This window comes from Lupinus angustifolius, chromosome LG16, assembly GCF_001865875.1.
Source record: "Lupinus angustifolius cultivar Tanjil chromosome LG16, LupAngTanjil_v1.0, whole genome shotgun sequence".
In the NCBI taxonomy this organism is placed as follows: Eukaryota; Viridiplantae; Streptophyta; class Magnoliopsida; order Fabales; family Fabaceae; genus Lupinus; species Lupinus angustifolius.
The window spans coordinates 1,523,447-1,537,684 of NC_032024.1; the positions used below are offsets into that span (position 1 = coordinate 1,523,447).

At 32.1% G+C, this 14,238-nt stretch overlaps 2 protein-coding genes across 4 annotated transcripts; one reads left to right on the forward strand and one right to left on the reverse strand.

Annotated features, from left to right (window-relative positions):
* On the reverse strand, positions 188-2,562 carry LOC109329672. 2 transcript variants are annotated; one of them, XM_019563402.1, is made up of 4 exons: positions 2,226-2,562; positions 1,806-2,056; positions 485-594; positions 188-415 (listed from the first exon to the last, which is right to left on the reverse strand). In XM_019563402.1, the coding sequence occupies exons 1-4, from the start codon at positions 2,412-2,414 to the stop codon at positions 225-227; spliced, it is 741 nt and encodes a 246-aa protein (XP_019418947.1). In that variant the 5' UTR covers positions 2,415-2,562; the 3' UTR covers positions 188-224. The 2 variants fall into 2 exon arrangements, with proteins under 2 accessions (XP_019418947.1, XP_019418946.1); XM_019563401.1 differs by having other exon boundaries at positions 188-594.
* On the forward strand, positions 9,315-14,228 carry LOC109329669. 2 transcript variants are annotated; one of them, XM_019563392.1, is made up of 7 exons: positions 9,315-9,586; positions 10,328-10,471; positions 10,569-10,627; positions 10,715-12,190; positions 12,236-12,517; positions 13,255-13,378; positions 13,471-14,228. In XM_019563392.1, exons 2-7 carry the CDS (start codon positions 10,351-10,353, stop codon positions 14,136-14,138), a joined length of 2,730 nt encoding a protein of 909 aa, XP_019418937.1. In that variant the 5' UTR covers positions 9,315-9,586; positions 10,328-10,350; the 3' UTR covers positions 14,139-14,228. The 2 variants fall into 2 exon arrangements, with proteins under 2 accessions (XP_019418937.1, XP_019418936.1); XM_019563391.1 differs by having other exon boundaries at positions 10,715-12,517.

A 14,238-nucleotide genomic window follows, 5' to 3' on the forward strand; every position in this document is an offset into this window, starting at 1 on the left:
GTTGATTTCCAACTTTAAGAATAGTAATTATTTAGCTTACCATATTAAAATAAGAACAAGAACGACACATCTCCAATGATGAATTTGGACGAAAGACGTACTTATTTTGCTAAGAACGATTTTTTGTTACTATTGTGGATGATGTAATGGTACCTAATGAATTCAAGTTATACACACACAATCAAGCATGCTGATTTATATATACATTCAAAATATACCTTAGTTCATACAAAGTTATAGGTTTTATTAAAAGGGGTTGGAAATAGAGACAATAAATGCGGGTTCTCTCTTGCAACAGTTGTGATATGCCTTTGGTTTTGAGGTGATCTTGGTGGAGAAGCATAAAAGGAAGAAGCTTCAAGAACCTCTCTTCTAATAAGTAAAAGTTCCTCTAACATTGTTTGTACACGAAGTGCTGTAAGGTATAAACCAGAAGCTAAGAATACTGAGGTTAAAGCAAACACTCCAGCTGAAGAAAACAAACCTTCTCTGATGCTGTAACATTCACTTCTAGGCTTAGACCAATTATTCAAGTGCCCTGATTCTACACTAAGTCCTGCTAACAATAGAATTTCCCCTACTGCAAAACAAATCCTACAAGATACAACAACTGTTATAATCAACATGTTTCCACTTATCATTTTATGCTAATTGTGTAGTAAAGATGGTGTAATATCTATATACAGACGGTGTAAAGATTTATACAAGCCAGTGTATTATTCATCACTCATTTGTATTACTTTTATTTTAAAGTCAACAATGATTAAATATAAATGATGAATCGTACATTAACAGCAGTGTAAAAATCAGTTACACTGTCATCGTATACATATTTTTCTCATAAAAAAGTATCTTAGTTCATAATATTGTCTATAGAGATGTATTATTTTAAAGAAAAAAATGTATACACTCATAATTCCACTTTTTATCTTTCATCATTATTAACTTTTCAAAAAAAAATTCTTCTATAAATGATGCAGTGACTACTTAATAGTATCATAATTAATTGAATGATTGGACCATTATATTGCATTTAACCTACTCCTGTTTCTATTGGCCCTATTATTAATTCTTCCACTATAACTAAGCTATTACTCTATTCTTAAATCAATTTAGGCAACAACCCCACTCAGCATTGTTTTTTAGAATGCATTTTGGAGAGGTTGGCTAAACTAATCTAGCATTAGGTCATCATTTATTAAATAGGAAAGTTAGGTGCAAGAGATGAAAGATAACATAAAATACAAACATATTTTTTAACATAAAAAGATAAAACTAAACTCTACTTAATATTTAGATAAGATGAAAGGGTTTTTAATGTTCCTGATGATGGAGATAGTATACAAGTTGATCAAATGTTTAGCAACATATATATTACATATTCTCCTTTTAACATACTTTTTACTCCACAAAATATAGAATAAATACATGTAATCTAGTGGATCTCATATGAATTTCATATCATAATATTAGTTCAAAAGAATTTATATTTAACATTTCTATAAAATATTTGTTATCATTGAATTAGACATGTTATTCATGTTAGACTCTAGATAGTACATTATCTATAATGTTATATTTATACTATTATAAAGAGAATTAGTAATAGTTAAACATGGTAATTTTATATCTTCCTATTTTATCTTTACTAATAATATGTTTCAACTTACATAAAAAAAGCAATAGCAAAAACTTTCACTATTTTGGAAAATCATGCTGAAAATTGCAGGCAAAGATGAACAAGTAACTAAATTTTCTGTAATTAATAAACTAATAAATGAAGAATAAAAGAAGTAACATGATACCAAGTTGTAATGAAGAAAAAGCCAGCTTGCAATGTTAGAGACTTGGTAGAATGAGAATAAGGATCCCATTGAAGTAAAGCAGGTGATAATTTTCTCACTGCTATTAACATATATGTATGCTCTATCACCATTCCAATGGCTAGTCCAAAAAATGCACTAGTAGCACATATCAATGGCACTTTTCCACTACCATTATAAACACATTCAGATTTTTCTTCATTTCCTTTCTCACTTTTACTCATCCATGTAACCTACCATATCAACAACTATAGTGTTAAACCACTATCTTGTGTATATAATATATCTATAGTTGTAGTATGTTCAAAATATTATGCACTAAACTTTAAATTAAATTTAACATTATGGGTAGTAATCTAGGAATACAAAAGATTAGAAATTTGCAAACAATTAAACATGTACCTCGGACCTTGTAGCCTCTGCTATGAGACATAGAATGAAGCATGATAGGCCTAATAGGATGTTGAGAACTATAAGGAAGGCACCAGTTTTGCTACTCAAATCTGATTTGGTTCGGTTCGGTTCGAGGTCTGCATGTGTTACTGCCATTCTCTGGGGCAATTTTTTGAGTTTGATAGAGATACAATTCATATTGAAGAGGAAGAAAATAAGAGGAAATGAAGCTTTTAAGTTCTTAAGGGAAGAACTTGGAGAAAATTAAAGGAAGAGTTTTAGAATTGCTTGGAGCAAAGGTTGCTTAAAGGCCAGAGATTCCTACTTCTGTGATTTAATACTAAACATTCACTCGAGGGCAATAGTTAATTAGGACAATAAGTATTTTTGTAATGTATAACAAAGTTGGTGCTCATGAGTCACTGCATCCCAAGTTAGAGGTCGAAGATTCAATTCCTGACAGCGACACTTGTTGGGAGGGGAAACTACAAACTCTGAAAATGATTAGTTCCTTATCCAAATAGGTGATGAGATACCATTGATAATCGTGATTCAGCCGATAAGTAATAAACATGTTTACATTATGACCATTTCAATCCTATAGTCAATAATTGTGCTTTTCAGTTAATTCAGTTTTTCTTTCACCCAAATATTAATTAAAAGTGAGAATATCTATATAGCTTTTGCATATGGTACGAGTACAACTTATATGCATGTAGGGAATTGTTCTTCATGAATTGCCCTTAAACCTATGACAAAGAAGGAACCCCTTTATTGGTGAACAAGAATTTCTAAGGAAAGGAGAAGAAAGCTCGAGAAAAAAGGAATCAAATTTGTTAAATATTAGAAAACAAATGAATTCTCTATTTCAGCTTTGAGTTAAAGTATATTATTATGTAGAACTTCATAAGTTCTTGATTAAAGCCTTCTAAGTTAAGTGCTGAGAATAAAAACAAAGGTTCAAAAAGTGCTTTTCTTAGGTGGGAAATGTATATGAGGAATGGGGACAAAAGTGGCCACCACCAAAAAATATACATTATAAATGGGATCCTCGAAATAGAGTGATAAAGAGGTTGAAAGTTCAAATTTCAATCACTACAAAATACTAACATATTAATAAGTGCTTTCATTTATCGAATGCACTAAATTGTTATTAGCAATTGATTGAAATCTAACGCTGTGTGTTTTTCGTTTTTAATACATTAATGTTTGATAAAACAATATTGGGTTTTTAATATATATAATTTTCTTATATTGTAGTAAGATTTGTTGAAGAATTATTAGTCATGACTATAAGCTAAGTATGATAGATTTACATATTCCTTCTATCATGGAATAAGAATTCACTAATTTTTTTGCCACACTTAAGGTGCGTGCAGTCCTCTACTTATAGATTATAATAGGTCACACAAAACTAGACTTCTGACCACGTTTATTCTTATTCCATATCATAATTTGCTTCCAATTCTTCAATTAATAAGTACCCATTTAAATAAACCAGTTGAAATGTCACCAAAATTAATATAATTAAATTATAACAGTGCTTATTTTTATATGATAGAATGTGTAAAATTAAGCTCTTATCATTTGCATGTTGAAAATGCAATCAATTTCTTCATCATATTTTGTATGATAAAAATATGTATGCACGACAGTATAAGAGTTTTTTACACTGTAACTGTATTATCTACCATTTATCATTAACTCTTAAATAAAAAAGTAATACAAATAGATGGTAGATGTTCTACTAATTGTACTTAAATCTTTACATTGTCAGTGTGCATAAATATTACACTTATTTTGTATTACATTTCGTGCTTTTTAACATGAAATTAATGTATAGACTAATTTTGTATAGTTGAATAAAATAGTCATTGATCTTTTTAAGGCATTTCATAGTCTTGTAAAATAATTGTATCAAGGACAATGTCCTTAGGATAAAAGATAAGTCAAGTTCAGTCTATTGCACTCCATCACACTAGGGGAGCTTTATACAATTACATATGAGTTTAAAATCTGTACACTAAAAGTGTAAAGTTTTTACACTGTCAGCACATCATCCATCATTGATTTGTATTACTTTTGTCTGAGAGTCAATGGTTGTTAACAAATCAATGGTGGATGATTTACTGACAGTATAAAAAACACTTGCACTGTCGATGTATACATATTAAATCAATTACATATATGGCTAATGTCACCATATATGATCATTTTTACTCTAGTAGTATTACAAAACTAAAAGAAAGAAGCATGACATAAATCTTTCAACATACAATGAGAGGGAGAAAAAAATGTGGAGTAAGTGCCTCTCAACTAGTGTATATTTATGAAATGAGAGACTATCTACAATGAGATCCCAATCGGCTAGAAAAATCAATAGCTTATAAAAAAATGAACAATTTGATTAAGATAAAGTAGATCGAACTTATTCTTGGCAAAATCATTTCCATATGTGATTATCATTTTGCAAACCACATACCCAATGTGTGCAAACTTATGTTACTAGAAGCACCATATTTATTTATTTTAAAAAATAATTTCAAAAGAAAAATATGACATGACTCAAGCCGTATTGGGTAGTTGCATGCGTGTGATTCTCATTGGGGAATGAGACATCTTTAGAGACAGTTGATTTTTGTTCCACCAGCACACCCCAAATAACATATCTTATCTTTTAATTATAAAGATTGTTGAAGAGTTTCATCTAACCAATTTGTAACTTCTCTTATTTTGTTAGTTCTCGAAGACAGTATTTTTTGCTGTGTCCTTCTAATACAAGGTTGTCTCGGATTTATAATTTTACAACTTTCTAAATTTTGCCATATAAATTCCATAGCATCCACATTTACATAATCAATCAAGAAGAGGAAGGTGCATAAGGATAGAGACATGAATGCAATGACAATTTCTCATTATTATGTGGGTCGTGGTTATATTAGCAACAAGGTCATTGAGACCAATACCATGCGCCACCGTGGACGATTAAATGAATCACCGTCATCCACGGTGGCGTATGGTAGTGGAAAATATTTGAAGAGTGGCTTGTGGGTGGAGCCGGCAGAGATTAAAAGGAATAAACGTTTGGAAGAGTATAATTCCTATGAAAGGAAGAGTTCATTGAGTAGAGGATTTCATTGGTTGAAGAAAAAGTGTGGCAAGAAAGCATAGGAACCAAAGACAAGATCGGTTATCCCAAACTGTTTATCCAACCAATAAAAATATGTCTATGTTAATTAAAAATTTACTATTTTTTTTTGGTTCAACATCTTTGATACAAGATTTGGAACAATAAATCGTTTTCAAGATTGCTAGATGCATGGCATAGAAAGAAAGCACAATCCTGGAATTCATTTGGAACTTCCACAAATAAATGATGATAAATGTTTCTTGTATAAAATTTCATGAGAGGCTTACTTGATAGATGTTTTGACAAAGTTCAATTATTATTCCATCATGTACCAAAAGGAAAAATATTTTTATCTATATGTATGGCCATAAGTGTTTATATATAGAGATTCTATTCATGTATTAATAAAATTCCACAAAAACTCTATTTACCCGAGTATTCTAAGGCTTTGTTTGGGAGTTAGGAGGGAAAGGAAAGGAGAGGGTAAAGAGGGGGAGGAAAGGAAAGAGAAGGGGGGCAAATCCAACTAAACCTCTCACTTGTTTGGGAGTGTGGAATTTAGATAGGAGGCGATGAAGGGTTAATATAATACAAAAAGTACTATTTTATCCCTCTTCCTGATTTAAAAAATCAATAGTATGTTATGTATTATATGTTATATAATAATATTAGTAAGGGTAGGTAGGTAATTTGGTTTATTTTCCTCCCAAAACACCCCAATTTAGGGGAACTAGGTATTTTGGCATTTGGAGGGTTTGAAAAATCCTTCAAAACCCTCCCCTCTCCTCCACTAAACTCCCAAACAAGGGAATCCCTCTCCTAAACCCTCCCCTTCCTTCCCTCCCCCTCCAAAATGGTACTCCCAAACACACCCTATGTCTCTTTCTTTTCTAATATCATAAACCACCTTTAACAACATTGATTTAAAATTCAAAGTGCCCTATAACTCCATAACCCTAATTAGGGTTCATGTTGAAGGTTTAATTTGAAAATTAAAACATATAAAGCCGAAGCTTGTGGTGTTTATTCCCAAAAAAGTGCCTTAAAAGAACCTTTTGACCAAACTAAAAACGAAATGTGCAGAACTTATGGTAAGATATGCTATAATGAAAAAATGGTAATTTTTTACTAACTTTTTTAATACAAAATGCTAATATTTCATAAAAAAATTATTGTACGTGACATGCACAAAACTCCAAAGAATTATGTTGAAACTAGTAGAAGTACTTGTGCACCTAATTTTGTAAACTAGAGAAAAATTATGAGAAACTAGTGTAAGATTTAAGTATTTTTAACAAAGAAAACTATAAAGATTTATTATTTTCTATTTTTTCCTAAAGAAATACAAAAACCCTATCCCTTTAATTCATTCATTTATTCTCCATGGCTTCCTTTCTTTCCCAAGGAACCGGATGGGATCACCTATCTCATTTGGTGTCCTCATCCAATCAGAAAATCTTATTTTGTTAAAAATAATAAAAATTACAATAATATAAATTAATATTTGTATAATGTTCTATGAAATTTGATTGGTTTGGGACATAAAGACATGATTTTCTTGGGACAGAATATCATTGTCTGCATTATACTACTTTTAATTGAACGAGGATTACTTGTCTCCAACCATGTACCAATTCAATCACATGTTGACAAGTGAATAAAAGAATGTTTTTAAAAAACAAAAAGTGATAAAAAATAACATTCTAATTGGCTTAGTACGTGGAGTGAAATACCGTTCGAGTGATCTCTAACGCTTTTAATTACCCTGTCTATTCTGCACTCATTTTTTATTTTTATTTTCAAATTGTCCTCTGTTAACAAAACGACCCTACAACTTTTTTTGATGAGCTTTATTTTAATGGCTTAAAAACCTTGAATGACTTTATCCTATGACAAAAAAAATAACTTTAATAATGACTTAGTCAGTGAATGTTGCTGAGGCAATTAATACAGTGATATGTGCTTGTATGGTACACAGGAGTAGAAATTTAGAAGTATGGTTGACATTCATTTAAGAGTAACATTGAAGAAGGTATCCAATAAATATGAAAGACCAATTAGATTGTGAATAATGTAACATTATCTTTATGGAAAACCCAATTTTACTAATAAACAAATAAAGTTTGAGAAAATAATTGGGAAGAAAAAATAAATTTTGAAAAAAGATAAAGTTTACAAAGATTCTATCCATTTTTCCTTCAAAAGACTAAGTAGGATACTTGCACACATTTGCAACAGGGTGAGAGATCCTAAATGTGAGTATTTCAATTCAAAAATTAGATTGTGTGTTTTGAGTAGTTCTTATGGCTGGTCCATAGCAAATATTAGATGGATTTAATATGTATGTACGGATAGTGGATAGTGTAAGTGTTTTTTACACTGTCAATAAATTATATATCATTGATTTGTTAATCATCATAGTCTCTCAAATAAAAATAATACAAACCAATGGTGAATGACGGATTAACAGTATAAAAAACTTTACACTATTTGTTCACAAATTTTAAACTCATATTACATTGTGATTTGTGAGTATATTTGGATTCAAATATTAGATAGGGTGTTTTGACTAGTTCTCATTGTTTATTTTTCTCCCTTCTTAATAACAACTTTTGGGGATCCACTTACTCTTCATTTTAGTCATCAATTTTATAGACATCAAATAATTTAGATCTACTCACTAATTAAAACTATTAATTTTTCTATGATTGATGACTAAAATAAAAAACAAATTTAAAAAAATTACTCTTAGAAGCCTTAATTTTTTTTAATATCAAATTAATCATTCAAGTCAAAATGGTTAACAACATTACTTGTAATGTTAGCTTCTATTAACGCTATGAAAGAGACCGTGTGTCCTGACATTATACATGCCTCATGACAAAAAATTGGGGCCTAGTAGTGTTTCGTTTTTATTTTATTTTAAGTTAATTGTTTCATTTATTTTCCAGTTATTGCGTTTTAAATAGATTTAATACAGTCGAATTGAAATTTATTAGTCCAAAATGTTCAAGCTCTCGAGGACTACAAATCAAAATTGTTTTTGAGTCTGGTCAGCATCAAACTAGTCACACTAACGGTTGGGTCTTGTCCTCACAATATTGGATAATACTTAATGTATATCAAATAATTTAATTATATAATATTATTACAATAAATTTTGAGCAAAATAAGTTTCGTATAAACTGTGAAAACGTAAGATACATTTTCTTTTCCGACTCGCTTATTAAAGATGTCATACTTTTTTAAATTCATGTCATACACTCATTTTAATTATAATAATATAAAGCAATAATAATTACAACCAACAAAGTAATAATAACTGACAATACAACAAATTTTAAAATGAATAAAAATAATATTCATATAGAAATAAAATTAGTTGTATATAAAAAAGAAAAAATATATGCATTGATAGTATAAAAATTTGGTCAGTGTAAAAGTTTTATACACTATCATTCCATAATCTGCCGTTTATTTTTTATTATCATTGTATCTTCAAAAAAGTAATACAAAATTACAAATGAATAATAAATGATATACTGATTATATATAAATTTTTACACTAATAATATATAAATAAATATTTGGGACTCTTTCAATAACAAAAGAAATAAATGAAATAATGTGAACATTTACCTTTGGACTAAAGTTAGTAATGAGTTACAACTTGAGAAATATGAAGCCAAGTATAAAAATTAATAATTAAAGTTTATATATCAGAATTAAGATATGATGAATGATATACTAAATTTTTGAATTAATATATACATAATAAATCCATAAAAAATTGCAGTGATTTGAGAGAGTAAATAGAAAGGACAGTGGTAACGTTTTTTTCCCGTTTGGAATTTGAAATCCCAGCCCTGTGGAGAGAGACGTTATAAAACTCTCTCCATTTTTATAGTACAAACATTTTCTTAATAAATGCGTTTTTACAATTTCAATACAAACATTTTTAATTACTTCAGACAAAGAAACGTTCATTTATGTCTCCGTTTAATGTTTCAAAAACTATACCTTTCTCTCTCCACTTTTCTTTCTTTCTCTCAAACTACTACCAAAAATTCTTACCATTTCGATTCATATTTTTTCTGTCGATATATCAATTCAATTGTTTTGATTAGATATGATTTCGTGATTCACAGTGAAAAATGCAATGCTTTTGGTGGTTGCTTGTTGTTTCTGTTTCTGTTACACTTTACCGAAATGCTTAGTTGACCCATCTCATTTTTTCAACGTAAGTTATTGTTCTAATGCCAAAGTTTGCATCTTTTGTTACTTTTATTTAATGGGTTGTCGCTGATTGCTTCTTCTTTGAGCTTTGCGTTTAGATTTCGCTATTCTCTTTTTTCCATGTTGGTGGATTCATTTGAACTTGTTGTGTTTTGAATGTCATGAATTTGATGTTTTTGGAGTTTTATTATGAGCTGTTTGGTTGATGTGAACGATTTCCTTAATTGGAAAAAAGGTTTCATTCAGATTCATTGGAGTTTTTCTGATGTTTTGTTTGCCCAATAGTTAGAGGGAATTGAAGAAAAACTATAAGCAAACCTATTTATTAACGAGGATTTAGCTTTGAATGATTGGTCAATAAACATGATCTACGATACGAGAATACGAAGTCGTCTTACCTACGTACTTAAACCATCTCGTAGACCAATAAAGCGTTGGTCTAGTGGTATAAGGCCCTGAGAGCAACACTTGTTGGAGGGGAAACCACGTACTCTGAAAGGGATTCCTTACCCAAAAGGTGAGGAGATACCCGTGGTAGTATAAAAAAAAACCATCTGGTAGGAAAAACTGTGTTGCTGTTGTTGTTGTCGTGGAAGAATATTAGGGGTTTGTTTGAATAGTAACTCTTTCTTATTGAAGAATGAGATATGGCTCTTTTGCTGTCACTACATTTCGATTGGATTACGATTTTGCTAGACTAACAAAGTTAATTTTTTTGCTATTAGTTTCATATTGCACCTTGATGGTTAATTGAATCCTGCTTTGAAAATGGGAGTTGAAAAAGAAGGGACAAAAAGTGGAGGAGGATATGTTGGAGGTTTTTTCCAGTTGTTTGACTGGACCTCGAAATCCCGAAAGAAGTTATTTGCAGCCAAGTCTGAGTTACCAGGTAAATCTACTGCTTCTATAGAATTTGCAATAGTGATTTTTATCTCTTATTATTTGCATCACTTGTATAAACATTTCTTTGGTCTCTTCATTTGCAGAGCCCTCGAAACATGGAAGAAAAGCTCATTTCAAAGTGGCAATAACACAGCCCTATCTGGTAGTGATATCACTCTCACTTGCAATCTCAGCAGCTATTTTCTTATGTTTTGTTAAGAAAATTCAATAATTACTTGTTTTTTTTCAGGCCAATGACGACGATGAGAATGGAATAGCAGCAGGTGTTAGAAGAAGTTGTGATCGTAGTTATGCTTCATCTGTAACAGATGATGAATCATGTGCAACAAGGGCCCCTAGTGTAGTTGCCAGGCTAATGGGATTAGATTCTTTGCCTCCTTCAATTTTTTCTGATCCATATTTTGATACCGGATCCCTTGAAGACACTCAGTACTTTAGCGAAAGCCTCAACCATCAGCATGACCATCAGACCCTATATTCTGGAAAGCTCGTTGAAAAGGCCGAGGGCTCTTCTAGGAACTTCGTGGAGCCAAAGCCTCAAAAGAACCTTACCAGGCCTTTTGAAAAATTCCAAACAGAAGTATTGCCTCCAAGATCAGCTAAGTCAATTCCTGTTACTCATCATAAACTTTTGTCCCCTATTAAGTGTCCTGGCTTTGTTCCATCCAAAAATGCTGCGTATATAATGGAGGCTGCTGCAAGAATTATTGAACCTGGACCTCAAGCTACTACAAAGGCGAAAACACCTCTTGTAGCATCTTCAACAGTATCATTGAGGGTTAAAGATCTTAGGGATAAGGTGGAGGCATCACAAAAAGGACCTCTAATTGGGTCATCTTCGAAGACATCTAGAGCTCGAGATCTAAGAGAAAAAAGAGAAATTTCTCATCGGACGACCAGGAATTCAGAACTTTTTCAAAGACCAGTTGAGTTGCATGATGCCAATTATCAAAAGGGACAATCTTTGAACAAAAGCTGGAATGGTTCCGTGGACACCGTCAAATCATCTACACATGCAGAAGAAGGTTCTTCTTTGAAGAGTAAGGGGAAGTCTATTTCGCTTGCAGTGCAAGCAAAAGTGAATGTTCAAAGAAGAGAAGGTATGAGTTTGAGTGGTGGCAGAAGTTTGGTGAGCCAGAAAGAGCATCTCGAACCAAACCGGACATCAAAGGCGAATGTTCAGAAAAATTTGCATAAGAAATCTTCTGGTGTTCTGAGACAGAATAATCTCAAACAGAATAGTTCAGTTGAAAAAGACAAATTACGATCAAAGCCATTGGTTTCTAATTCACACAGTAAAAAAGTTATGACTGCAGATTCCCCTTATGCACGCCATAGAAGCTCTAATAGTAAATCCATTGCAAAATCTAAAGTTGGATCCAGAAAGTCAATCGCGGAGATCAGTGATAGCGAAAAGGAAGTTTTATATACAAGTACTAATAATTTTCCGAGAAAGAAAAGGACTACAGACAGGGACTGGAATGATAGGATTGTCGATAATTTGTTCATTGAAAAAATGCCGAAGTCTGTTCAGTCTAGCTTAGTCTGTAATAAACAATATAGTTGGGCTGAAGAAACCAAAAATAAAGACACGGATGTAGTTTCCTTCACATTTACAACACCATTGACACGGAAGAGTCCTGGTTTTGAGACTTCTGGGCAAGCTAGCCAGAAGACTAATGGTCTTTCCTTGGATGAACGAATTAAAGTATTGCTTGACACAGAAAATACAAGGTCTCCTATAGGATACAATGTGATTGGTGGTGATGCATTGGGTATGCTTTTGGAACAAAAGTTGAGGGAATTAACTAATGCAGTTGAGAGCTCTTGTCATGATGTTTCTTGTGTGAAGCAACCTTCCAGTACGGCACCAATATCAAATGATCTAGTTACCCAACTTAATTTAGGTAATACAAGATTGCAACAGAAGAAAGACCAAGATGTGTTGCTTACAGACAATTTAAGCAGTAGCCAGGATTCTGGCATCTCTTTCACTGGTCTTCCAGAATTTTCATCGAAACATAAATCATGGGTATGTGACAATCTCAAGTCATAGTCTTTTTTTTATAGTTTAAACATGCAAAAAAACAAATACTAGCTTGCGCGTACTTTGTATTGAAATTCAGCCTACCTAACGAATGAAAAACTAGAGAGATAGATTCATTCCCTGTTTTCCGAGAAAAATAATTTTCTTTCCTTGTAAATAATTACATGTAAACATAGTCCTACCATGTTTGTCTCTACATGTTTACTAAAAAAAACTGGTGTTACTCTTTGATGTCTGCTTGTTAGTTTTTCTTTTGTTATTGCACTTTGTATTTAATATGTGCCTGGAGATTATGGTAAGGTAAATTGTACCTGATATTTACTTAGATTTTCTGGAAAAAATAAGTTACGCGACCAAAGTGATCAAAGTGACCAGTCGGTTGCTTGCTGCGTATTACTATGGCTGCTGTAAAGTTGTTGTCTAAAGTTGTCTTAGCTGTTCTACTTCATTCTCTAAACTTTTATTGTAAGACTGGTTTTATGGCACAATCAGCTCTTTAGGTGGTCTTGATGTCATGTTTGACTGGAACCGGTTTTTAGTTTTGTCAACCTCATCCAAGTCCATGTTAGTCAATCTGATATGTGGTTAAATCAAGTGCTAGATGGCTAAATTTTAAGCAGTTAATAGTGAAACAAACTATAGTAGTTAAATGAACACATGGTGGCATATTCCCTAGGTTTTTCCCATTGAGTGGGCAATTAATTAACTCCAGATACTTACAGGTTGATGAGATGGATCCACAGTTATTCAATGGCCGACAACCGAGTCCCATATCTGTTCTCGAGCCTTCTTTTTCAATTGAAAGCTGTGAATCTTCAATGAGCACAGGTGTCACTAGTACAGAAGGTAGTTACGCTTACATATCGACAATTAATAATCTACTTCAAAATTAGTTTTCTTGACTCGAGTACTAATCTTTACTATGTGTGTACTTTCAGGAAGCAAGTTGTGCTCATCCGTTCAAGCTCAGGAAGTTCATGGCATGAAACTTTCAAGGAAGTTTTCTCCCGCTGAATCTGATGCAGAGTTATCGGATTCAGCTTCTTCAACATCAACTGGAACCATGATGATAATGAAGCACACAACTACATTTCCAGTCACTAAGTTAGGAAGATCAAGTACATGGGAGTTGGACTATGTGAAAGAAATCTTGTCTAATATTGAATTGATGTATATGGAGTTTTCGTTAGGCCAAGCTCGCGAGGTTACAAACCCTTACCTGTTCAACCAGTTAGAAAGGCGAAAAGGAGGGCTCGAGTTTGACGGCGAGTCTACGATAAGAAGGAAAGTTATATTTGATTGTGTGAGCGAATGTTTGGATATAAGATGCAGGTCCTATGTAAGAGGAGGATACAAAATGTGGGGCAAAGGGGTAGCAATGATGAAAAGAAAAGAATGGTTGGCAGAAGAAGTGTACAAGGAAATTTCGGGTTGGGATTCAATGAAGGATTCAATGGTGGATGAGCTTGTCGAAAAGGACATGAGCAACATATATGGTAGATGGGTAGATTTTGAGGTTGATGGTATTGAACTAGGAGCAGAGATTGTAGATCAAATATTTAATTATTTGGTTGATGATGTTGTTGCTGATATGTTGCAATTGTGAACACTTTTTGTGATTATTTTGGAGCAGTGTGATTATGATTAAAGCCTTTGTCCTCTTTTATAAATATAGTTTTTGTTTGATAACTTGAAATTATTTCTTT